General features: G+C 41.3%; 1 protein-coding gene and 1 long non-coding RNA gene across 6 annotated transcripts in view; both read right to left on the reverse strand.

Annotated features, from left to right (window-relative positions):
- Positions 1-9,595: 9,595 nt before the first annotated feature.
- SNAP23 (synaptosome associated protein 23) overlaps positions 9,596-27,741 on the reverse strand; it is a 43,096-nt gene continuing 24,950 nt past the window's right edge. For all 5 annotated transcript variants that reach the window (XM_033190442.1, XM_033190437.1, XM_033190438.1 and 2 more), the window contains exons 6-8: positions 14,532-14,690; positions 13,145-13,289; positions 9,596-11,250 (exon numbers count right to left, since the gene is read on the reverse strand). In XM_033190442.1, coding sequence (XP_033046333.1) covers positions 11,185-11,250; positions 13,145-13,289; positions 14,532-14,690 — 370 coding nt within the window. In that variant the 3' untranslated portion in view covers positions 9,596-11,184. The remainder of the gene's footprint in view (positions 11,251-13,144; positions 13,290-14,531; positions 14,691-27,741) is intronic.
- Positions 22,574-23,936, reverse strand: LOC117070810. The gene is made up of 2 exons (XR_004432064.1): positions 23,892-23,936; positions 22,574-23,480 (listed from the first exon to the last, which is right to left on the reverse strand). It is a non-coding gene; the product is annotated as an uncharacterized LOC117070810 (long non-coding RNA).

Below are 27,741 nucleotides of genomic sequence, written 5' to 3' on the forward strand. Positions count from 1 at the left end.
GAACTATGCTTATTAAGAGATTCTGAGGCTGGGGGCAATGGTTCACGCCTGTAATCCCAGCACTTTGGAAGGCTGAGGCAGGTGGATCACGAGGTCAGGAGTTCAAGACCAGCCTGACCAATGTGTTGATACCCCGTCTCTACTAAAAATACAAAAATTAGCCAAGTGTGGTGGCACGCGCCTGTAATCCCAGCTACTCAGGAGACTGAGGCAGAAGAATTGCTTGAACCTGTGAGGTGGAGGTTGCAGCAAGCTGAGATGGTGCCACTGCATTCCAGCCTGGGCGACAGAGTGAGACTCCGTCTCAAAAAAAAAAAAAAAAAAATCTGAAGGTACAAAGGTAGAGGATTTCAGATTATCACTAACATGAACATTTAGAAAGCTACCATTTTGGTCATTTTCTGATTTTATCTTAGCCACAAAGCTATTACTAACTATATATCAACAGTTCTCAATAATGGTTAAACCTAGTTTATCCATTAAGTCAAGAGATCACACAAACCTACTATTTAATCTCTATGACAAAATCTTTCTGACGTAAATCTGGTCTAGGTGTTCTTTTTCCCATGTGTTACTTTCTTTTTTGAGACAGAATCTCATTCCAGGCTAGAGCGCAGTGGCACGATCTTGGCTCAACTGCAACCTCCATCTCTCAGGTTCGACTGATTCTCATGCCTCATTCTCCTGAGTAACTGGGATTACAGGCATGTACCACCACACCCAGCTCATTTTTGTATTTTTAGTAGAGACAGGGTTTCACCGTGTTGGCCAGACTGGTCTTGAATTCCTGGCCTCAGGTGATCCACCCACCTCGGCCTCCCAAAATGCTGGGATTATAGGTGGGAGCCAACACACCCAGCCTCCCATATGTCATTTTCTGTTTCTCACTTTGAAAGGGCTACAGGGGTACTAGTTTATCCATATCAGTTGAGGAGTTTTGTTTTTTCTAAATTTTAATGTTTAGTTTATTAATCTTATTGATCTACTGAACAATTAACATTTCTCTGAGTGTTTTATCAGTACTTCTCATCTAATAAATCAGAACTGATACTTTTTTTTTTTTTTTTTTGAGACGGAGTCTCACTCTGTGGCCCAGGCGGGAGTGCAGTGGCCGGATCTCAGCTCACTGCAAGCTCTGCCTCCCGGTTTACCCCATTCTCCTGCCTCAGCCTCCCGAGTAGCTGGGACTACAGGCGCCTGCCACCTCGCCCAGCTAGTTTTTTGTATTTTTTTTTTTTAGTAGAGACGGGGTTTCACCGTGTTATCCAGGCTGGTCTCCATCTCCCGACCTCATGATCCGCCCGTCTTGGCCTCCCAAAGTGCTGGGATTACAGGCTTGAGCCACCGCGCCCGGCCACATTTTTTTTTTTTTTTTGAGATGGAGTCTCACTCTGTCACCCAGGCCAGAGTGCAGCGGTGCAGTCTCGGCTTGTTGCAACCTCTGCCTCCCAGGTTCAAGCAATTCTCTTGCCTCAGCCTCCTGCGTAGCTGGTACTACAGGTTTATGCCACCATGCCCTGCTAATTTTTTGTATTTTTAGTAGAGATGGTGTTTCACCATGTTGGCCAGGTTAGTCTTGAACTCCTGACCTCAGGTGATCCGACCACCTTGGCCTCCCAAAGGGCTGGGATTACAGGCGTGAGCCACCGTGCCTGGCCAGAATTTACACATTTAACAATTTAAGGCCGGGCGCGGTGGCTCAAGCCTGTAATCCCAGCACTTTGGGAGGCCGAGACGGGCGGATCATGAGGTCAGGAGATCGAGACCATCCTGGCTAACACGGTGAAACCCCGTCTCTACTAAAAATACAAAAACTAGCCGGGCGAGGTGGCGGGCGCCTGTAGTCCCAGCTACTCGGGAGGCTGAGGCAGGAGAATGGCGGGAACCCGGGAGGCGGAGCTTGCAGTGAGCTGAGATCTGGCCACTGCACTCCAGTCCGGGCGACAGAGCGAGACTCCGTCTCAAAAAAAAAAAAAAAAAAACAATTTAAATGTTCCCATTTAATTGTTAATTGGAACTTAATCCACACTCTTATCACAATCTGCAACTACCACCCTTTACAACTTGGACCCAGACTTATTTCCCTTTCTTCACTCTCATTTGCCTGCCCACCCATATCAGATTATTCTGTGTAAACCCACGGTGCAGTCTCTCTCCTCTGACTCCCTTTATAGAGCTTGTCCCTCGGTATCCATGGAGGATTGGTTTCAAGACCTCCATGGCTACCAAATCCATGATGCTCAAGTCCCTTACATAAAATGACATATTATCTTCCTGAAACTTTAAATTATCTCTAGATTACTTATAATACCTAATATGCCTACACATAAATTCATTGGCATAGATTCAACATAGTATTTGATGCATGCCAAATTCAGGTTTTGTTTCTTAGAATTTTGAGGCATTTTCCCCCTCAAATATGTCTGATCTGCAGTTGAATCCACAGATGTGGAACCCGGATACTTAGGGCCAACTGTATTGTTCACTCATTTGGGAATGCCCATTCTCTCTCTCTTTTTTTTTTCTAGAGGCTCACTCTCTTACCCAGGCTGGAGTACAATGGCACAATCTTGGCTCACTGCAACCTCTGCCTCCTGGGTTCAAGTGATTGTCCTGCCTTAGCCTTCTGAGTAGCTGGGATTACAGGCAGGCACCACCACTCCTGGCTAATTTTTGTATTTTTAGTAGAGACAGTGTTTCACCATATTGGTCAGGCTAGTCTCAAACTCCTGACCTCAGCTGATCCACCTGCCCTGGCCTCCCAAAATGCTGGGATTACAGGCATGAGCTAATGTGCCCAGCCTGCCCTCTCTTAATATGCTCATTCTCTATGTCTAAGCCTCTTTCCTGCGTCTAAGTCGAATTAACTGCTCACCCATCTGTTACTATAGCACTTCTCACATTCTATATTTGTCTTTCATGATAGACTAACTCTTTGAGGGCAAGGGCTATATACAGTAATATGTCCAAAGTTACAGCAAACAAGATTTAAATTTAAATATGAGCTAATCAAGTAGACTGGCTTGTGGTTTAAGACCCAGATTCTAATTTGGCCACTAGCCCAAGTCACCTAATTTTTTTTTTTTTTTTTTTCCGACAGATCTTGCAATGTTACCTGGGCTAGTCTTAAACTCCTGGGCTCAAGTGATCCTCCCATCTTGGCCTCCCAAAGTGTTGAGATTACAGGCATCAGCCACTGCCTGGCTTTTAAGTCACTTTTTTTTTTTTTTTTTTTAACAAGACAGAGGCTGTGTCGCCCAGGTTGGAGTGCAGTGGCACAATCTCAGCTCACTGCAACCTCCACCTCCTGGGTTCTAGTGATTCTCCTGTCTCAGCCTCCCAAGTAGCTGGGATTACAGGCACCCACCACCAGGCCCAGCTAATTTTTGTATTTTTAGTAGAGATGGGGTTTCACTATGTTGGCCAGGCTCATCTCCCAACCTCTGGTGATCCGCCTGCCTTGGCCTCCCATAGTGCTGGGATTACAGGCATGAGTCACCATGCCCAGACTATATATATTTTTTGAGACAGGGTCCTGCTCTATTGCCCAGACTGAAGTGCAGTGTCACGATCACAGCTCACGGACGCCTTGATCTCCTGGGCTCAAGCTATCTCCTCCCATTCCTCTTGAGTAGCTGGAGCTGCAGGTATCTGCCACCACACTCAGCTAATTTTTAATTTTTTAGTGTGTTCCCCAGGCTGACCCCAAACTTCTGGGCTCAAGCAATCCCGCTTTACCTCCCAAAGTGCTGGGATTACAGGTGTGAGCCACCACATATGGCCCAAGTCGCCCAAATTTTTTATAGCTTGGTTTGGAAGGCAATGTAATATATTAAAATCGTGGGTCCAGGAGTCAGAATGATCCAGGTTTAAATCCAGAGTCTGTCATTTATTAGCTTTATGAATTTGAGCAGTTTCGTCTCACTTGTAAATATAGGGAATAGCTCCTACCTCTCAGGTATGTTGCAAAAAATTATATAAAAGCACTTCGCATAGTCACCATGACAGAGTAAGCACTCGGTAAACCATGCCATTTATCTCATCTATAAGGCATGAAAGTAGAATTTTACAAGTTGTACAGAAGTAGAAGGCTTGGAGTGGACACTACATTAAAAGGATTTAAAAAATGGAGCCACGCAGAGGCAGGCATCTATAGTCCCAGCTATTTAGGAGGCCTGAGGCTGGAGGATCCCTTGAACCTAGGAGTTTGAGGTCAGCTTGGGCAACATAGTGAGATTGTGGCTCCAAAAAAATAATAGTAAATAGGCTGCTCTGCCTATGGAGTGGCATTCTTTTATTCCTTTACTTTTTAAATAAACTTGCTTTTACTTTATGGAAAAAATAAACTTTTAAATGACTAGATGAGAAACTTGAATATCAATCTGAGAAATAAAATCTGATTAGGAATGTAATTGGGATAACTTAAACTTTGGTAAGAGTGACCTAAAGAAAATAGCACTTAGATAAGCTGCTTTGTTTTCCTTTTTCACTTTACTATTTTTTTTATATATATATTTGTTCCTATTTACGGGGTACTTGTGATATTCTGAGACATGCATAGAATGTATAATGATCAAGCCAGGATATTTATGTTATTCATTATCTCAAATTATGTTATTCATTATCATTTATTTGTGTTGGGAACATTTCAAATCTAGCCATTTTGAAATTTACATTGTTAAGTATAGTCACCCTACTATGCTATCAAGCATTAAAACTTACTCCTTTTATCTAACTGTATGTTTGTATCTACCCATTAACCTACCTTCCTTCATTGCCCCACCCTGTACACCCCTTACCCAGCCTCTGGTAACTATCATTCTACTCTCTACCTCCATGAAATAAATTTTTTAGCTCACATGAGTAAGAACATGCAGTATTTGTCTTTCTGTGCCTGGATTATTTCACTTACTACAATGACCTCCAGTTCCATGGATACACCTCCAGTGTATTCATGTCACTGCAAACAATAGGATTTCATTCTTTTTTATGGCTGAATAGTATTCCACTGTGTATATATACCCCATTTCCTTTATCCATTCATCTGCTGATGGACCCTTAGGTTGATTCTATTATCTTTGCTATTGTGAATAGTGCTGCAATAACCATGGAAGTGCAGGTATCCCTTTAACATATTGATTTTCTTTCCTTTCAATAAATACCCAGTAGTGTGATTGCTGGATAGTATGGTAGTTCTATTTTTAGTTTTCTGAGGGGTCTCCATAGTGTTTTCTATAGTGGCTGTACTCATTCACATTGCCACCAAGTGGGAATGAGTTCCCTTTTCTCAGCATCCTTGCCAGCATTTTCTCTCTTTTGATAATGGCCATTATAACTGGAATGAGATCATCTCATTGTAGGTTTTATTTCATTCCCATGATAATTAGCAATGTTGAGAATTTTTCCACCTACCTCTTGGCCATTTGTGTGTGTGTGTGTGTGTGAGAGAGAGAGAGAGAGAGAGAGAGAAAAGAGGGGTGAGAGAGAGAATCGTACTATGTTGCCCAGGCTGGTCCTGAACACCTGAGCCCAAGTGATCCTCCCGCCTCAGCCTCCCAAGTAGCTGGGATTATAGTGTATGTCTTTAAAAAGCTAATTCTAAGTGCAACTGAGTATAGGATGTCTGGGCCATAGATGTTTAAGTTAAGGACACTCATAATCCATACATGAAATGGAAAGATTTAGAGTTGAAGTATAGAAACAAAAGATGAATTAAAACTGAAGGGAAAAAAATAGGCATGGCTATAGGGGATACAGATCATTATGGTTATAAGACTGGAAACTTGAAGAGGGAGCTTAGTGTTAAAAAACAAGTTCAGTGGGGGATACAATTGTTTACCTCTTTAGTTACAGGTCAGTATTATGCTCAAGGCCACACAACTAAAAGTAAATTAATGAACCAAAATTTGATCCCAGGTGGTCAGACTCCAGAGCTTGTGTTAACCATTTACTACCTTTCAAAAGTGAATCAAATTTCCAGACAATGTTATGGAAGAAAATCAGAAAGGGCTTTAAATGAACAGCCGTTTGTAATGCATGATGGAGTCTAATTTCTATGGCCTCACCTCTCTTCTTTCTCAATAGCAGAAGCTATGGGAAAGTTTTAACCTGGGTTCCATGGACGAGCTTTCAAGATCTCCATTTATGAACCTCATTTATGCATGATTTGCATTTGTGTGCCTGTTTCTCTGGGGAGAGGCTACGTTGCCTTTCATCTAATTCACAGAGCTGCTTGACCAGAAAGAGCTCCACTTTGGAGAGAATAGCAGCTAACACTTATAAGCTCTTACATTAGCCAGGAACTGTTCTAAGTGCTTTACCTGTTACCACTCTATGCAGTATAATGCTATGTATGAATTACAGGCATACCTCATTTTACTGCACTCCATTAAGTTTTTCCACAGATAGTTTGTGGCAGCCTACATCAAGCAAGTCTATCACTGCCGTCTTTCCAACAGCATGTGCTCAATTCATGTCTCACATTTTGAAAATTCTCACAATATTTCAGATTTTCTCATTATTATGTGTTATGGTGATCTGGGATCACTGATGGTACTATTTTAACTGTTTTGGGATGCCACAAACCATGCCAATATAAGATGGCAACCTTTTTTGACAGGGTCTCGCTCTGTCACCCATGCTGGAGTGCAGTGGTGCAATCATGGCTTGCTGCAGCCTCAACCCCCTAGGCTCAAGCGATCATCCCATCTCAGCCTCCTGAGTAGCTAGACTACAGATATGCACCACCACACCTGGCTAATTTTAAAATTTTTTTGTAGAAACGGTCTCATCTTCTTGCCTAAGCCATAAGATGACGAATTTAATTGATAAATGTGTGTTCTGACTGCTCTAACAAGTAGCCATTCCTTATCACTCTCCTTTCCTTGGGCCTCCCTAATCTGAGACAGAATATTGAAATTAAGCCAATATATAGCCCTGCAATGGCCTCTAAGTTCAAGTGAAAAGAAGAGTCATAGCCAGGCGTGTTGGCTCACACCTGTAATCCCAGCACTTCAGGAGGCCGAGGAAGGCACATCACCTGAGGTCAGGAGTTCGAACCAGCCTCGTCAACATGGCGAAACCCTGTCTCTACTAAAAATACAAAAACTAGCTGGACATGGTGGCACACACCTGCAATCCCAGCTACTCGGGAGACAGAGGTTGCAGTGAGCTGAGATGGTGCCATTGTACTCTAGCCTGGGCAACAGAGCAAGACTCCGTCTCAAAAAAAAAAAAACAAGACAGGCCAAAGGCTAGGCCTCTTGCACCGATTAACTAAGTGGTGAATGCAAAGGAAAAGTTCTTGAAGGAAGTTAAAAGTGCTACTCCAGTAAACACAAGGCCCTAACTCCCTTCAATGCTTAGAAAGTCTGAGAGGTGAGGAAGCTTCAGAAGGAAAGTTGGAAGTTAGCCGAGGTTGGTTCATGAGGTTTAAGAGAAGAAGCCGTATCTGTTAACATAAAAGTGTAAAATGAAACAGCAAGTGCTGATGGAGAAGCTGCAGCGTTATCCAGATAATTGATGACGGTGCCTACAGTAAACAATAGATTTTTCAATGTAGATAAAACTGCCTTCTATTGGAAAATGACACCATTTAGGACTCACATAGCCAGAGAGAAGTCAATGCCCAGCTTGTTTGAAAAGACAGACTGACTCTCTTGTTAGAGGCTAATAGAGCTGGTGACTTCAAGCTGAAGGCATTGCTTATTTACCATTTTGAAAATATAGGGGCCTTAAGAATCATGCTAAGTCTACTATACCTGTGTACTATAAATGGAACAATGAAACCTAGATAACACATCTGTTTACAGCATGATTTACTGAGTATTTAAAACCCACTCTTGAGAACTACTGCACAGAAAAAAAAATTATTTTCAAAATCTTACTGCTTATTGATAATGAGCATCAGAGCATCTGGTCACCCAAGAGCTCTGATGAAGATGTACAAGATTAATGTTGTGTTGTTTTCATGCTTGCTAACATATCCATTCTACAGCCCTTGGATAAAAGAGTCATTTCAGCTTTCAGGTCTTACAGCTTAAGAATAAAGGTATAGATGCCATAGTGATTCTTCTCATGCATATGGGCAAAGTAAACTGAAAACCTTCTGGAAAGGATGCCATTAAGGACATTCATGATTCATGAAAGGAGGGCAAGATACCAACATTAACAGGGGTTTGGAAGAAGTTGATTCCAACCTTCATGGATGACTGAGCGTTTCAAGACTTCAGTGGAGGAGGCCAGGTATGGTGGCTCACGCCTGTAACCCCAGCACTTTGGGAGGCTGAGGCAGGTGGATCACAAGGTCAGGAGTTCGAGACCAGCCTGACCAACGTGGTGAAACCCCATTTCTACTAAAAATACAAAAATGAGCTGGGCATGGTGGTGCCTGCCTGTAATCCCAGCTACTCAGGAGGCTGAGGCAGGAGAACCGCTTGAACCCGGGAGGCAGACGTCACAGTGAGCTGAGATCGTGCCAATGCACTCCAGCCTGGGCGACAGAGTGAGACTCCATCTCAAAACGAACAAACAAACAAAAAAGAGACTTCAGTGGAGGAATTACAGGCACGTGCCACCACATCCAGCTAATTTTTGCATTTTTAGTAGAGACGTGGTTTTACCATGTTGGCCAGGCTGGTCTCAAACTCTTGACGTAAAGTGATCCATCCGCCTTGGCCTCCCAAAGTGCTAGGATTACAGGCATGAGCCACTACGCCTGGCACATGGTATTTTTAATTAAGGTACATACTTTGTTTTTTAAAGACATAATGCTACTGCACATTTAATAGACTACAGAATAGTGTAAACAGAACTTTTATATGCACTGGGAAACCAAAAATTCATGTGACTCACTTTATTGCAACACTAGCTTTATGGTAGTAGTCTAGAACTGAACCCTCAGTATCTGAGGTATGCTTGTATTAATCTGCATTTACAGACAAATTAAGGCACAGAAATGACCTTACAGTCACTTCAGCTAGAGTGAAAATTCAGCTAATGCCTCAGCCCATGCTTCTAACCAATTATACTGTGAGTGTAGCACGCTGGTATTCTCAGAACTATTTCCTTTATCCAGAACAGTGCTAAAAATTTTTTTTGGTAAATGGTTTTAGGAAATGCATTTAGGTAAAGCACAATCCTCCGTTTTACACCTTCTTACTTTACACATTTACCATCACCTGCCAAACCACTCATTTTGACGTGGAACATTTCTATTACAGAGGGTGTAGTTGCATCTCACTTTATTTAAATATTTTCCACTTTAGCCTTTGAAAGCTCCCACATTAACTGTATCTTCTCCAGTGAGTTGTAGTTCTCACACAGAACCATTACCCTTCCAGTCACTAGTGTATTTAAGCTCAAGTGAGTAAGACTAGTAATGATTAAAATGAACCTCACAACAAATTTTAGCAAGGTAAATTTAAGTCCTATCAATATTTTCAATCAATACCGGAAAGATGCTAAAGGCAGCTTCCTGTTGTAGTGCTCTATGGATCTTTGCTTTATTAATTTGTTAAATGAGAGCTGATGAAACTATTTTCCCCCAAATTAAGTCATAGAAACATGTTACCTATTTGAAAGAACAATACCATTAGTTAGTTAAAAAATTTAACTGTAAGGATCAAGCAGTGGTTATTGGTGAAACCAATTCACACTGACAGCTTTGAAGTGTTCAGGTGCTAATTTTAAAATAAATGTGACAAATACCAATCAGATTTTCATAACACTTTTCAGGATCCACATCAACTTGATTATGGACATAATTCAATACACAAGGGTAAGAGAAAGACAGTGTGTAATCACCAACAATTAAACCAGAGGCATAATTTTTTCAAATAATTTTTAGTAACAGAATAAATTCTAACTTTTTAAAGTCTAAAGCTACATAAAACTCAAAGCAATCTACTTTTCTACCTGAGATCAGAATGACTTTCCTTTTCCTAACTAAACATAATTCTTAGCATTGAGGTAAACCTGAATTCATGTGGTATACTTTGTCAAACTTTTCCAAAAAATTTTAAGCCCTGCTTTAGAGAGAAATTCTCTTGTTACATATATATATTTACATATTTTTTCTTCAAAGACTAATGACAATGTATGAGGTTAATAGGCCTGTAATGGAACCATGATACTACTAATAATATGAAATAAAAAGCCACTCATTTATACAAAGTGTTCCTGAATGGTGCAATAAGAAATGGGATCACAGATTTATGTACATATATGAATCACTAAGAGTTCAGAAATTAAGCTCACTTTAAGAAAACTCGGCCAGACACGGTGGCTCACACCTGTAATCCCAGTACTTTGGGAGGCCAAGGCGGGTGGATCACGAGGTCAGGAGTTCAAGACCAGCCTGACGTGGTGAAACCCTGTCTCTACTAAAAATACAAAAATTAGCTGAGCGTGGTGGCATGCGCCTGTAATCCCAGCTACTCAGGAGGCTGAGGCAGGAGAATCACTTGAATCGAGGAGGCTGAGGTTGCAGTGAGCCCAGATCGCGCCACTGCACTCCAGCCTGGGTGACAGAGCGAGACTCTGACTCAGGGAAAAAAAAAAAAAAGAAAGAAAGAAAACTCATTCTATTTTTCTCTTTGGAGCAGAGGTTGCAAAACTATGATGCCTAACAAAAATTTTGTGTATAAAAGCTCCAAAACCAAGCATTAGCCTAAATTGGCTATAACCGCAACTTAAATCAAAAACTATATTCAACTACATCTTCCCTGTGGCTATGCAACTTTTTGTTTTGTGGCCTGAAGGTTTTTACTGAGGTAACAACCTCTTATCTCTTGTCCCTCCCTCTACCACAAAAGCAAAAATAAACAACAACAAAGAACACCTCTACAGCTTCCTTCTTCATGGCTGTCTTTGGCAATGCTTCCAAATCTTGAAAGCAAAAGAACCTGCTAAAGTATATGAGGAGGATGAAAACACTATACATGACATATGAAAACCAATCTAAGAGTATGAATTGAAAAAGAAAATACTAGAAGGAAGGCCAAGCAGCAGTCGGCCCTCAATAGAAAACAAAAGAGAAGGAGGGCTGTGACTGCTCTGGCCCTTCTTCCATATTATCTCCCAATTAGAAGAGCGTGGAACCGAAAATTTAAACGCTGAAAAGGTAATAACTTTCAAGGAGGAGCTACGGAAGTGAATAAATGATAAAGAATAACAGCAGTAGCTTTAGCTGTCAATGAGTTTCTTTGCTCTGGCATTGGCAATATCAATACGATCTTTGTTGGTGTCAGCCTGAAAAACAAGAATGAGATCAGCTTTATTTTACAAGGTAAGTAACTCTAATAAAAATTAAACATTTTACACTTGGAGTAACTGACACACTGAGAAAATCCAAGAAACCATGTGAAGTTACATTACAAAACTCATGTTGGGCAAGAAGTAACAGAACATGAAATTCATTTGGAAAAACCCTGGTATATAAACATGACAAAGGTGTAACATATAAGACCTTGTCAATATTTCATCAATTCTACAACACATTTTTTCATAGTTTAACATGCCTGAAACTGGGATGCATCCTGTAATCAATGGCATTTTCTGATGTGATGAAATATGAGAGTGCTCTTCTCTGTTAAAGATTGGACCTTGTGTGAGTCCTCTGAACTGAATCACAGAATCTCATCTGGATTCAGACACCCTAAGTCTAACCTGGAGAGACTGAAATAACCTTTCCAAAGATCTTTGGAACGAATCTATTACCATCCACACCAACATCTGAATTAAAATGACAGGTAAATGTAGCCTACACCCAGACTGCAGCATTTAAAGCATCTTGTGAACCACTGTTTCAATTAAATCCATCAAAAGTGATTTAACAGAGAGCCAAGCTTAAAAACTCACCCTAAACTTTAAAGTTCACTGAGATTTTAATGAGGTATGACTCTTTTTTCTTTCTTTTTGAGACAGGGTCTCACTCTGTTGCCCAGGCTGGAATGCAATGGTACAATCACAGCTCACTGCAGCCTTCAACTCCTACACTCAAGCAATCCTTCTGCCTCCGCCTCCAGAGTAACTAGGACAAAAGGCATATGCCACCATGCCTAGTCAACTTTTAAATGTTTTTAGAACATTCTAGGTCTTGCTCTGGTCTTAAACTCCTGAGCTTAAGCAATCCTCCTGCCTCGGCCTCTCAAAGTGTTGAGATTACAGGTGTGAGCTACCATGGCTGGCCAAAGTATGACTTTTACATGTGACACATCAAAACACCAAAAACAATTTTCACTTTCATGGTATCATGTAAAGTTAAGGGAAAAGAATCACAGCTTTCTTTCACTCACATGACTCTATTTCGTGTGACCACTCTATATTAACTATTCTGCAGAACGGGTTTTCTTTCATGAGATGAGGATTCAGGAACCTAATTTATTTTTAGTTAACAAAATAGGCTGATGTGGGAGGAAAGCTTTAGCTTTAGCCTGGGAGGTAGGCTGTAGTGAGCTGTGATTGTACCACTGCACTACCCTAGGCGACAGAGCAAGACACCATTCTCAATCAAAAAATTAGTTAACAAAATAAAACTTACTCATTTGGGAGAGAAAAAAACACAGTCAAAGGCTAAAGTAGATACTAAGCTTCATGTGTGAAGGTTTAAGTAAAACTACTACATTCCAAAACTCTGGTTTCAAAAGGCACCAACTGCCATGAGGGGGAGGACTTGGCTCTTGTTTTATGTGTTAGAACCACCACCTTGCTGGGCGTGGTGGCTCATGCCTGTAATCCCAGCACTTTGGGAGGCAGAGGCAGGCAGATCATGAGGTCAACAGATGAGACCATTCTGGCCAACATGATGAAACCCCGTCTTTACTAAAAATACAAAAATTAGCTGGGCCTGGTGGCGTGTGCCTGTAGTCCCAGCGACTCGGGAGGCTGAGGCAGCAGAATTGCTTGAATCCGGGAGACGGAGGTTGCAGTGAGCTGAGATTGAGCCACTGCACTCTAGCCTGGCAACAGAGTGAGACTTCATCTCAAAAGAAAAAAAAGAAAAGAACCACCACCTCATCAGAACTAAGACCTATGAGTCCAGGAGCTTCTTCTACCATGTCCCCCACAGCATCTAGCACAAATGTCTATTACGGAAACACTGAACTGGGTGTCTCATTTTCTTGTGGCAATAAAAAGCTTTTACCTTGTCTGTGATTCGTTTTATTTGCGGATTTTGAGCATCGATCTCATTGCCTATGTTCAGGGCCATGTCTTTTAGATTTCCCAGGATACTACCCACTTGAGTCAGGTTCTCTTCCATTTCATCTTCTCTGGCATCATTAGTTATGCTATCACAAGAAGACAGTTAATTCCATAGATTTTTCTGAATTTAAATAGAGTAAATCTGGATTTAATTTTCACAAAAGTACCAAAATGACTCTCAGCAAGTATAAGATCCAAAGGAATATAGGTTACCATTCTTGGGAAACATTCTGTAATAAAACTGGAAGACTCATCAAAGAGAGCACAGTGTCTTAAAACCATGTAAGAAAAGAAACAACTCTAAAACGGTGTTTCTCAAAGCGTAATTCCCAGCATCACCTGGGAAGCTGTTAGACATGGGAACATGCTAATTCTCACACTCCACTCCAGACCTACTAAATCAGAAATTGTAAGTGCGTCCCAGAAACCTATGGTTTCATAAGCCCCTCAAGTGGTTCTAATGCACAGTTAAGTCTATCTAAAGAACCACGGCTCTAAAAGAGAGGTTGGATCACCATCTGATTATATAAATCAAGTGTTATTCAAACAGAGTATGCACATTTGTTTACATATTGTTTATGCCAGCTTTAACTGTACAACAGAGTTGAGTAATTGCAAGAGACTGTATGGCCTGAAAAGTCTGAAATATTGACTCTCTGGCTCGTTACAGATCTTCTTACAGGAATCTAGCTGACCCTTGCTCTAGACGACACATTTTAAAACATATTTTTTTCTATATACAAAAGTAAAGTATGTCTAGTTCAGTAATTCGGAAAGTACGGAAAAGTATAAAGAAAAGTTAATCCCGTCACCCAAGGTCAACCACCACAGTCAATATTTTGTCTGGCCGGGTGTGGTAGTTCATGCCTGTAATCCCAGCACTTTGGGAGGCCGAGGCAGGTGGATCACCTGAGGTCAGGAGTCCAAGACTAGCCTGGTCAGCATGGTGAAACCCTGTCTCTACTAAAAATACAAAAATTAGCTGGGCCTGGTGGCGCACACCTGTAGTCCCAGCTACTCAGGAGGCTGTGGCAGGAGAATTACTTGAACCTGGGAGGTGGAGGTTGCAGTGAGCTGAGATCATGCCACTGCACTCCAGCCTGGGCAACACAGTAAGACGCTCTCTCAAAACAAAACAACAAACAAACAAAAAAACAAAACAAAAAAAACCACCACATTTTGTCAGTGGGCAGATTTTTAAATGCATTTTTAAAATGGAATAAATACAATTTTTATTTATTAGTTAGGGGTCATGTACTGCTAAACTCATCCCCTAAGTGAACCATTCATTAAGAAAGGTACAGGAATATCGGGAGGAGTTGGCATACCGTTTAATGTATCCACCACTGGCTGCTCCTGTCGTTGGTTGCTGAGGCTGACCATTTGTCACCGGGCCTGGCTGTTTAGATACTACATTGCAAGGTGAGTTTTCTCCGCCATCTCCCCATGTTGTCTTATAAGCCTTGCCAGACTCAAAGTTCTTTGTTCTATATAAGAGTCAGGAGTGTAGGGAGATACCAAAAAAAAGAAGAGGGAGAGTTCTAATTATTAGTGCCTGTTACCTTGAGGATGACACTAACAACTCTAGTAGAAAAGCTGCATACAGCTAAGTCTAGATGATCTATACTATGCTCCATGGCAATATGGGATAGGAAATAGATGAATTATGTAAACCCATTGACACTAAAAAAAATTTTAAAAAGGTCCAAATACTGCTTCTACCAAATCTTCACTACGTTGTTAGCAAGTAGCAAAAAAAAACTATTTGATTTTTCAGGTTCCCTTAGTCTCTGGCGCTATCGTTTTGCTTTTCTCTTCCTAGTGTATCCAGCACTATCTGGAAAAGAGGTTAACGCACATTACTTAAAAAAAGGTCCATTACTTAGAAAAAGTGTTCTGGGATACCTTAAGAGGTTCCTTGAAGGCACCTCAGAGGTTGACAAGGGATGACAGAATAAGAGGGCTGACGCTGGGTGCAGTGGCTCACACCTGTACTCCCAGCACTTTGGGAGGCCAAGGCGGGTGGATTGCTTTAACTCAGGAGTTTAAGATCAGCCAGGGCAACATGGCAAAACCCCATCTCTCAAACTCCTGACCTCAAGTGATCCACCCACCTCGGCATCCCAAAGTGCTGGGACTACAGGCTTGTGAGCCACTGCTCCCTGCCTCAAAATGCCATCTCTATAAAAAAATACAAACATTAGCTGGGTGTGGTGGTGCACGCCTTTGGTCCCAGCTGCTCGAGAGGCTGAGGTGGGAGGACTGCTTGAGCCCAGGTCGAGGCTGCAGTGAGCCATGATAGTGCCACTGCACTCCAGCCTGGGTGACAGAGTGAGACCTTAAACCATTTTTTTTTTTTTTTTTGAGACGGAGTCTCGCTCTGTCACCCAGGCTGGAGTGCAGTGGCTGGATCTCGGCTCACTGTAAACTCCGCCTCCCGGGTTTACGCCATTCTCCTGCCTCAGCCTCCCAAGTAGCTAGGACTACAGGCGCCCGCCACCTCGCCCAGCTAGTTTTTTGTATTTTTTAGTAGAGACGGGGTTTCACTGTGTTAGCCAGGATGGTCTCGATCTCCTGACCTCGTGATCCGCCCGTCTCGGCCTCCCAAAGTGCTGGGATTACAGGCTTGAGCCACCGAGCCCGGCCGAGACCTTAAATCTTAAATGAATAAATAAAATTTTTAAAATAAGAAGACTGAATTTGAACCAGTGTAGTTCCAGCTAATCAGTTTTTATTAGAATTTTCCATGAAATTTTAAACAATGGTTTCTTACAAACAAACCAGCCATCAGGAAAGAAAAGCATGAATAATTTCCAAATTGGACAATCAGTGGACAAATAAGTACCTTGACCACACAAGTGGTCATTCATAAATCCTATAGTGTAGGAGCTTTTCATTTAAGAGTTTCCTCTTATAAAAAAAAAAAAAAAAAGATTGAGGCCAGGCACAGTGGCTCACGCCGGTAATTCCAGCACTTAGGGAGGTTGAGGTGGGTGGATCACCTGAGGTCAGGAGTTCAAGACCAGCCTGGGCAACATGGTGAAACCCCATCTCTACTAAAAATACAAAAATTAGCTGAGTGCAGCAGCATCCGCCTATAATCCCAGCTACTGGGGAGGCTGAGTCGGGAGAATCGCTTGAGCCTGAGAGGTGGAAGCTGCAGTGAGCTGAGATTGCACCACTGCTCTCCAGCCTGGGCGACAGATCAAGATTCCATCTCAAAAAAAAAAAAAAAAAGATCACCAGATGCAGTGGCTCACGCCTGTAATTCCAGCACTTTGGGAGGCTGACTGCCTGAGCTCAGGAGTTCAAGACCAGCCTGGGCAACACGATGAAACCCTGTCTCTTGAAATACAAAAATTAGTTAGGCGTGGCGGCGTGCGTCTGTAGTCCCAGATACTCGGGAGGCTGAGGTAGGAGAATTGCTTGAACCCAGGAGGCAGAGGTTGCAGTGAGCCAAGATTGCACCACTGCACTCCAGCCTGGGCGACGGAGCGAGACTCCGTCTCAAAAAAAAAAAAAATCATAAGGCTAAATCTCTTAAAAATAAAAGCATATGCTTCAGATATAGCTGACAGAGACAAAAATAAGTCAGAGCCAGAGTATTACCATGGAATTAACCACTCAAACAGATCCAACTGGCAAGAAAAAAAAAAAAGCCTAGGAAAGTGACTTTTAAATGGCTATTACAGGCTGGGTGCAGTGGTTCACACCTGTAATTCCAACATTTTGGGAGGCCCACATGGGCAGATCACCAGAGGCTGGAAGTTCGAGACCAGCCAGGCTAACATGGCAAAACCAGTCTCTACTAAAAATAGAAAAATTCGCCAGGTACTGGTGCCTGTAATCCCAGCTACTCAGGAGGCTGAGGCAGGAGAATCACTTGAACCTGGGAGATGGAGGTTGCAATAAGCTGAGATTGTGCCACTGCACTCCAGCCTGGGCAAGAGGGTGAGACTCCATCTCAAGAAAGAAAGAAAAAGTGGCTATTACAGGAAAAAAAAATGGCTATTATGGAAAAGTAACACAAAATTTTTCTTGATTATTTGGCTAAAGTCAAGCTTTCATTCAATTATAGTTTTCACTTTTCTATAAACAAAAACAAAATAGTATGTTGCTCAAATATTGGTCTCTGATTTATTCTATCTTTTACATTAATAAGGAAGTTTTAAAATTTCAAAATAAAAAGGTAGGGAAGAGATTTTATGAAAAAAGTTACTTATTCCTTAATAGGCATGTGAGGATTCATTCTTGGCAAACCTAGAATTGAATCTTAGACCTTTACCATTAATATTACAGAAAGGATACTACTACTTTTTTTGTGAGAGGCACTGCAAAGGCAAATTTATGAACACTGAAAGGCTAGTTATCAAAGTGTGTTTCATGGTACCACTTTAAGTTCTCATAATTATGTTTCTATGCTATTTTTATTAATTAACTCATTTATTTATTATGAAGTCATGTTAAATTTTTCCTGGAACAAGGTAGGATATACATTTTTAAAATAAATATTCACATGTATTCTTTGTTAATAATAAGAAAGGTCCCAGGCAAAATTCTAGAGCAGAGTAAGTGCTACTAAATAAAACAAAAGCAATGTATTAGTCTAACAGAAAGTTAATAACCACAAATATTAACAGAGGTAATAGAAGTGGGGCTTTTATTAGAATTTCAGATTGTGGAACAAGTTCAAGAGAGAGGGTTGAAATTCCAAAGTAACTAATGAGATATTATGTTTCTGACAGCACAAAAAGAGGAATAGACTGGGACATGACCTGTGGGTTCTGGTCTATTAAGGGATATATATGCGCTCCAAACTCCTTCCCAACATTAAGAGGCAATATTTGAAAAAATTATTTACACTTATGAGAATTCTTCTTTCCATAATTAGATATAAGGGCATAAGGTGCCAATGAATTGTTTTAAAATGATCATGTGAATGATTTTTGATTGAAGCATAGTCTATAAACAAAGAATCAGATTGGTTATCAAACTCTGCTGTCTTTAAAATGACTGGATCTTGGCCAAGTGTGGTGGTTCACATCTGTAATACCAGCACTTTGGGAGGCCGAGGCAGGCGGATCACAAAGTCAGGAGTTTGAGACCAGCTTGGCCAACGTGGTGAAACCCTGTCTCTACCAAAAACATAAAAATTAGCTGGGCATGATGGCGCTCCCCTGTAGTCCCAGCAACTCAGGAGGCTGAGGCAGAAGAATCACTTGAACCTGGGAGGCGGAGGTTGCAGTGAGCCCAGATTATGCCACTACACTCCAGCCTGGGCAACAGAGTGAGACTCTGTCTCAAAAAAAAAAGAAGACTTGATCTTTGAAGATGTTCTTTCTGTATCAAGGGGAAAAGACACAAAAAGCTGACTTTGAATTTTTTTACAGCTTTGCATTGTGTTGGCATGTTTACCTTCAAATGGGATGGAAAAAAAACTACTTTTTTTCTTGCAGTTATAGTATGTTCTGCATGTTTATGAAGAGGTGGTGTGACAGTTCAGTGTGTCTCATTCAGCACATCCACTCTAGGTAATGCCTTTTGGTTGCTCGAGACCCTGTCACTTGCCATCACCCTGGAGTTTCCTCCATCAAGTTGGAACCTGTTTTTAAGGCATTGTCAGATAGCTGCTTACCTAAGTTAATAAAATAAAAAATGTTCACAAATACAGTAATGTTTTTAAATTAATTACTTTCCTTCCAAAGGGTCTTAGATGCTTTAAAGGTAATACCTTCCAAACTTAATTGAGTATCAGAGCGATCTCAGTGGTCCCCAACCTTTTTGGCACTGGGGACCAGTTTCATGGAGACTATTTTTCCACAGATGGGGACCAGGTGATGCTTTGGGGATGAAATTGTTCTACCTCAGATCATCAGGCATTAGTTAGATTCTCACAAGGAGCACACAACTAGATCCCTCACATGCGCAGTTCACAATAGGGTTCTTGCTCCTATGAGAATGTAATGCCACTGCTGATCTGAGAGGAAGCGGAGCTCAGGCAGTAATGCTCACCTCCTGCTATGAGGACCAGTTTCTATTAACAGGCTATGGACTAGTAGTGGTCCATGGCTGGGGTGTTGAGGGCCTCTGCTGTAGAACACATAGGTATGTAGGTTGCACTCTGGAGATTCTACTCCAATACATATGGGGTAAAGCCTGGGAATCACTTGTTGTGTTTTATACGAGGTCAGTGGGACATTTAGCGATCCAGGAGGAGTGCTTCAGATTACTCTGGTAGTCTGTCTACAGACTCTAGTAGTCTATATATTGGAACACTAAATAGTTAATCTGGAAGAAGCAAAGGGACAGGTCAGGATTAAAACAAACAAAAAGGCCAGGCGCGGTGGCTCACACCTGTAATCCCAGCAGTTTGGGAGGCCAAAGTGGGTGGATCATGAGGTCAGGAATTCAAGACCAGCCTGGCAAGATGGTGAAACCCTGTCTCTACTAAAAATATGAAAAATTAGCCAGGCACGGTGGCAGGCACCTGTAATCCTAGCTACTTGGGAGCCTGAGGCAGGAGAGTCACTTGAACTCGGAGGGCGGAGGGTACAGTGGGCCGAGATCGCGCCACTGCACTCCAGCCTGAGTGACAGAGTGAGACTCCATCTAAAAACAAACAAACAAAAAACAAACAAACAAAAGTAACAGCATTTGGAGTAAAATAACTTCAAATTCCAATCCTACGCATGTCATTCAGAAGCTACAGAATCTTAAGCAAACTTCAATTTCAGAGAATCCCTTTCTTTGTAAGTAAACTAGGATAATAACAATACTTAATGTTTAGCAGGGCTATAAAATGTTCTGTTGATAACAGACATAAAACTGCTTTGTAAATCACTGGATAAATATTTTAATTCATTGGCTTCAACTTCAACCTCACCCTTAGTCAACAGTTAATGCCTGTAAGTGCACGGATTACCAACTGGCATGTTTATTTTTTGGTCCATTACCATTTCTTAGCTTTGAGATCTACAGGTAGATGAAAGTAGTTGGAATATGGTGACATGAAAGATTACTAGGACCAGGTTGTTTTAGTCTACAGTAAGAAATAATAGCTCTAATCTGTGACAGGACTCTTAAAAAAAAAAAAGCCCCTCTGGGAAGAAATTAGTCTTCATGATAAAATGCCTAAGTAAATTGGTGATAAGTCTTAATTCAGAACTCCATCTAGAAACTTAATTTACAACTGACTGTTAGTTTTGAGTGGTCTAATAGTCTTTAACTGGAACCTCTTTTTTTTCCACTTAAATGTCTCATTCAAAAATGGCAAGTGTTTGGGGATGGTGGCTCATGCTTGTAATTTCAGCATTTTGGGAGGCCAAGGCAGGTGAATTACTTGACGTCAGGCGTTCAAGACCAGCCTGGTCAACATGGTGAAACCTCTTCTGTACTAAAACTACAAAAAATTAGCCGGGTGTGGTGGCACAAGCTTATAATCCCAGCTACTTGTGAGGCTAAGGCAGGAGAATTGCTTGAACCCGGGAGGCAGAGGTTGCAGTGAGCTGAGATTGAGCCACTATACTCCAGCCTAGGGGACACAGCGAGACTCTGTCTCAAAAAAAAAGGCAAGTTTTAAGAATCTGAAATATTCCTAGTCAATTCAGGAAGCTGCTATTAAGGATAAAACTGTAAATATTAAGATATGAGCACAAAAACAATAATTTCTTATTTTAGTTTTGGTTGCATCAATATTAGTTTTAACTGAATTAAAAATAGCAAAAATAAAGCTAAATATTAGCTGTGACTATTTCACATCAAGGAGAAAAGGGACCAAATAAATACAAACTAATAATAAAGAGTGAATGTGAGTGTGTGTGTGCTTTGGATAGTCAAACTAAGGAAAGAAGGAAAAAGGAGGGCAGGAAACAAAGGGTAGAAATCAAATACTTAATTTGTTAACATTTAATCATGGTCTTCATAATTCTTATAAAGATCTAAAATTAAGAGTCAGACACAATAATAAACAGTAAGCTGACAAAACTTATCTCCTATGAAAAATTAAGATTAGTTAGCTCTGTATTAATTCAACATGAAATCATAGCAAGTTAACACATGATGTAACAGGAATTATAGAATAGTTTATAACATATATAAAGGGGAAACCCTTATTTAAGATAAGAAGATACCAGATATGGTAGCATTTAAAATTTTATATCCCACCTTGTTCCAAATAGGATTTGAGATGACTAGACTGACAATTGATTCCTTAATTTGGTAGTGGCCTAAATCATGGGTAATCTAAATCATTAGAAGCAAAACTTTAACAGAGGAAATCTTGACTCAAGAACCAGAAAAAAGTAGGGAAACTTAATGGAAGACAGGATGCTAAAATCAAAGTCCTATGAAGACAGAGAAGCATTTAGCATGACTTCCCTTACCTTTTATCAGAACTAGACTGCAGCAGCTGTCTCAAAGATCAACCTATTTTAAATTTCTTAAGAAACTCCAGGAGTGTTGTTATTTTGGTAACCTTAAATGTTATTTAGCAAAAACTTAGTTATCAGAGACATTTGTCAAAGAATGGTATTATACATGAAGGTCCTTTTGTCAAGTCCGTCTTTTGTGAGACAGCACCCATCAAGAACAAATTCACTTGACACTACACACCACCACACAGGTTTAGAGACAGTTTCCACCATTCACAAAATCCACGCACATGCACAGAAAAGCCATTTGAAGCATCACCTTTAGATAGCAGGTTAGCAGCCCAAACTGCGCCACAAGACTGCATCTTAAAGTTCCCTTTGATCAGTTACTGAGCCCGGCTTCTGATGTTAAATCTTCATTTTAGTAAGCAGATTAGAAAGGAAGAGATTAGGTGAGAGAATGAAACGCAGAAAATAGTAAATGCCACTCAAACAGAACAGAAGCAGGTTTAATGTTTAAAAACATAATGTATTCAATTTCCTGCCTGGTTTCACAGAAACAACCAATCTGGATAAAAAGAAAAATAAGAAAACTATTTAAACCAGAGCACATTTCATTTTTCCTCAGAATTTTGGGTGATTATATTCTTTCCTAAAATTAGAAAATACAAGAGAAGGCAAAAACCAATGGAGATGCTATGAGACTCCTTCCTCTTAGTGATTAAGATTTCTCTTAATTACTTCTAGTATATATTTTATTTTCTTATATATTTTATATTCATTGTAATTTTAAAAAATCTTTTGTTAGAAAATGATTTGCCAAATTATTTTTTTGAGTTAGTATGTATGTACTGTTTTAAATCAGTAATGTTTGCTCCTTTTGCTGCCCATTTGGGAGTATGTGACAATTCCTAGTGCTCTTGTATGACATTACTCTTCCTGAGACTTGTATATGCAAGAAAGTATACATATAAAAGATAAATGGTGGTAACTTACCTGAGTTCTGATTCATTATGGACTTTTAGAAATCTATTTAGATAATTGGTTCATACTAGGTGCTCAATTACTCTGACCTTGTGTGGCTTTATTCCTTAAATAGTTGCTTTAGGTGTTACTGCGTAGATGCATGGAAATTGAAGGGCTAATATTAAGGATTTTGATAATGGGTTACTGAGTAGGGAAAATGGGAAGTAGCTTATCTTTGGACACTTGTATTACTTTGCACTAATCACCTTGTTTGCAGTTGTAGCTGATTCAGTTCTAGACTTTAAGACCAAAAAGATCTCTAATTTAAAGAAACAGTTTTCATATACCTAGAATGAAGATTCTGTTTAAAGTGGTCTTGGTTAACTTGGTTCTTGACATTTTCCTAGAATTTTGTTGGATTGGGACTAAAATGTTCTATTAGCCAATGAATAACGTCCAAGTAAATTTTTGTTTTATTTTGGGGAAAAAAAAAAATCTTTTTACACATCAAACTCTCCCACCAGCCAACAAGTTTCTCAAGGACGCTCAAATCAACAAGTATTTATTGAGTAACTACAATATATCCCATACTACATGAGGTATAAAAAATAATGTCAAGATAAATAAAACAGGCAGGGCCAGAGGTATGCCTTACTCATACTTGTGTCTCCAGTGAGCAGGAGGGAAGCAGCACTCAACTACTGAATGAAATATAATTCAATATTCATTTTAATTAGTCGGAGCTGAATTTTTACACCTCAGTATGACTTAAGATGGGAATAGCAGAAAACCTGTAGTGCCAATTTGGAACTTTAGTAAGTGGTCAGAAATGCCAATCTGTCTTCAAACTATGTGCCACTGTTAGACTTTATAAAACAGGCAAGTTAAGACAGAAGAATACCTTATCTAAGAAAGTTTAAGGCCAGGCGCGGTGGCTCACGCCTGGCAGGCGGATCACAAGGTCAGGAGATTGAGATCAACCCAGCTAACATGGTGAAACCCCATCTCTACTAAAAACACAAAAAATTAGCTGGGCGTAGTACTGGGTGCCTGTAGTCTCAGCTACTCAGGAGGCTGAGGCAGGAGAATGGAGTGAACTCAGGAGGTGGAGCTTGCAGAGAGCAGAGATGGCACCACTGCACTCCAGACTGGGCAACAGGGCAAGGCTCCATCTCAAAAAAAAAAAAAAAAAAAGTTTAAACTGGGACATCAAGCAGTTTACTATTCTGAGACTTACCATTTTAAATCTGTCTCCTTTCAAATTCTTACTAATTAGAATTACAATTTATCAATTACTGCCTAAGATATGTGATTTTAAAAAAGGATTTCTGGGCTGGGCGCGGTGGCTCACACCTGTAATCCCAGCACTTTGGGAGGCCGAGGCGGGCGGATCACGAGATCAGGAAATGGAGACCATCCTGGCTAACACAGTGAAACCCCGTCTCTACTAAAAATACAAAAAGTTAGCCGGGTGTGGTGGTGGACACCTGTAGTCCCAGCTACTCGGGAGGCTGAGGCAGGAGAATGGCATGAACCCAGGAGGCGGAGCTTGCAGTGAGCTGAACCGAGATCCTGCCACTGCACTCCAGCCTAGGTGACACAGTGAGACTCCATCTCAAAAAAAAAAAAAAAAAGAAGGATTTGTGCTATTCTTTTAGAATTCAAATTTTACAAACCACAGAACGGCATTTATTCACCATCTTAAAGTTTAACCCTGGTAATCTGTTACTAAATTCTACTAATCCTTTAGAAAGAATTTGCTACAGTTAAAATATCCTTCTAATACAGAATTTTTTTAAGTAAAGCTATTTCAATGTCTTATTTAAAAAAGATGTGCCAGCCTAGGCAACAAGGCAAAACTCTGTCTATACAAAAAATACAAAAATTAGCTGGGCATGGTAGTGCATGCCTGTAATCCCAGCTACTCAGCAGACTGAGGCAGGAGGATTGCTTGGGCCAGGGAGGTCAAGGCTGCAGTGAGCCAAGATTGTGCCACTGCATTTAAGCCTGGGTAACAAAGTGAGACCCTGTCTCAAAAAGGTAATAAAAGGTTTTCTACTCAGGCATGCTAGCTCACACCTCTAATCCCAACACTCTGGGAGGCTGAGTGGAGAGGAATGATTAGACCCAGGAGTTCAAGAATAGCCTGGGCAATATTAGCCAGGTGTGGTGGTGGTGTATTCCTGTAGTCCCTGCTACTCAGGGGTTGGGGACTGAGGTGATTGCTTGAGCACATAAGGTTGAGGCTGCAGTGAGCCATGTTCATGCCACTGCACTGCAGTCCGGGCAACAGAGCAAAATCCTCTCTCAAAAAAAAAAGAAGAAGAAAACAAACCTTCAAGAACAAATCTACTCAAGAAGTTTTCTATATAATATTACATCTAACAAGAGCAACAACATAAAGGTCCATTCTTTTCTTAGAGTTAAACAATGTAGCATACAGTTAAAAGCAATGGTTCTGCTGGGCACAGTGGCTCACGCCTGTAATCCCACCACTTTGGGAGGCCGAAGCAGGTGGATCACGTGGTCAGGAGTTCAAGACCAGCCTGACCAACATGGTGAAACCCCAGCTCTACTAAAAATACAAAAATTAGCCAGGCGTGGTGGTGCATGCCTGTAATCCCAGCTACTCGGGAGGCTGAGGCAGGAGAATCGCTTGAACCCGGGAGGCGGAGGTTGCGGTGAGCTGAGATCACACCACTGCACTCCAGCCTGGTGACAGAGCGAGACTCGGTCTCAAAAAAAAAAAAAAAAAGGTAAGGGCTCTGCCTGGTTTTGAACCTCTGCCAAGTTGGTCTCAATTTAACTACATAGTGTAGCCTGGATGTAAAATGATAATAATAAAGAACATCTATCTCATATTAAGGCTACTGTTTAAGGATTAAATTAACATGCTCAGAATAGTACCTTAAACTAACACACAGGCCCACAACTGTTATCCCAATCCACTGGGGGCAAGATGTTTTGGGCAGTACCACATAATTAAATACATTAATATTTCTGTAGTGACATTGGGCGTGGTGGCTCACGTCTGTAATACCAGCACTTTGGGAGGCCAATGCGGGAGGACTGCTTGAGCTTAGGAGTTTGAGACCAGCCTGAGCAACATAGTGAGACCTCGTCTCTACAAAAAGTTTTTAAAGTCCAGGTGCGGTAGCTCATGCCTGTAACCCCAGCACATTGGGAGGCTGAGGTAGGTGGATCACTTGAGGTCAGGAGTTCAAGACCATCCTGGCCAACATGGCAAAACCTGTCTCTACTAAAAATACAATAGTTAGCAAGGTGTTGGCACATGCCTCTAATCTCAGCTACTTGGGTGGCTGAGGCATGAGAATCGATTGAACCCAGGAAGTGAAGGTTTCAGTGAGCCGAGACCATACGGCTGCACTCCGGTCTGGGGGACAATGTAAAATTCTGTCTCAAAAAAAAGAAAAGAAAAGAAAAGGAAAAAGAAACAGGGTTGGGCGTGGTGGCTCATGCCTGTAATCCCAGCATTTTGGGAGGCTGAGACAGGTGGATCACCTGAGGTCAGGAGTTCAAGACCAGCCTGGCCAATATGGTGAAATCCCGTCTCTACTAAAAATACAAAAATTAGCTGGGTGTGGTGGCGGGCACCAGTAATCCCAGCTATGTGGGAGGCTAAGGCAGGAGAATCGGTTGAACCCAGGAGGCAGAGGTTGCAGTGAACTGAGATTGTATCACTGTACTCCAACCTAGGCAACAGATGAGACTCCGTCTCAAAAAAAAAAAAAAAAAGGAAGAAGAAGAAACAAAAGTTTTAAAAACATGCCAGGCATGGTGACACACACCTGTAGTCCCAGCTACTCATGAGGTAGGGGGATCACCTGAACCTGGGAGGTCGAGGCTGCAGTGAGCCAAGATCATACCACTGTACTCCAACCTGGGTGACAGAGTGAGACCCTGACTCAAAAGCAGTATTTCTGTAGTGAAACCAATTAATATTTACAGCAAGTAATAAAAGCTAAACATAGCTTCAGTTCAGGCTACATTTTATACCCTAATGAGTTGTGGCACCATTATAGCAAAAATGAAACAAAACTTAAGCTTTCAGAGTTTTTCAGATTTCTGAATGGCCGGCAGGGCTTAATGGCTTATGCCTGCAATCCCAGCACTTCTGGAGGCCAAGGTGGGTGGATTGCCTGAGCCCAAGGGTTTGAGACCAGCCTGGCCAACATGGTGAAATCTTGTCTCTACAAAAAATACAAAATTAGCTGGGTGTGGTGACATGTGCCTGTAATCCCAGCTACTTGGGAGGCTGACGCTGGAGGATGGGTTGAGGCTTCAGTGAGCCATGACTGTGCCACTGCACTCCAGCCTAGGTAACAGAATGAGACCCTGTCTCGAAAAAAAAAAAAGAAAGAAAAGAAAAAGTATTTTCAAATGTCAAATAAGGAACTCTGGACCTGACCTGGGTTGTGACTACTCCTGCCAGTATTAAGACTAGGCCTTATACAAAAGACCAAGATCTCATGTCTACCTTTAAGAAGCTCATATTATGGTTATTCACATAATGAGCCTAACGGAAACACAGACTAGCAGATTAGAAAGATCAAGACACAGGCAAGAATCACAGGAAGAGCTGAGGATAAGAGATATCATACTGGCGAAGGTCTCAATGGTGTAAAAAAGAAATAGGTGGAAGAAAGGCAATTACAATCAGACATCTTTAACTGAGATAATGCTTTCTTCTCTTCAGGGAACTGTTTTGTTACAGCAGTCCCTTGATTCCATCTCTCAAGAAGTGCCAGAAAAAAGAAAAGAAAGAAGTGCCAGTTGAGTTCAGTGGCTCAAGCCTGTAATCCCAGTGCTTTGGGAGGCTGAGGATTTCTTGAGGCCAGGAGTTTGATAGAAGCCTGGGCAACAAAGCAAGACCCCCATATCTACAAAAAATTTAAAAAATTAGCTGGGCATGGTGGCATACACCTGTAATCCTAGCTACTTGGTAGGCTGAGGTGGGTGGATCGCTTGAGCCCAGATGTTTGAGGCTACACTGAGCTATGGTGGTGCCACTGTACTCAAGCCCGGGAGACAGAGGGAGATGCCATCTCTAAAAAAGTAGTGCCTTCTCTTGATCCACTGAGAAAGGGTTCTACTGAGGTTAGAGGCTGAAGAACGCTGATTCAGGACCATACTCTACCTTGTTTCCCACCAGTCTTCAAGAAAAGCTTGCCTATGCTTGGCT

Source organism: Trachypithecus francoisi, unplaced genomic scaffold (genome assembly GCF_009764315.1).
Source record: "Trachypithecus francoisi isolate TF-2019V2 unplaced genomic scaffold, Tfra_2.0 Lachesis_group3, whole genome shotgun sequence".
Lineage (NCBI taxonomy): Eukaryota > Metazoa > Chordata > Mammalia > Primates > Cercopithecidae > Trachypithecus > Trachypithecus francoisi.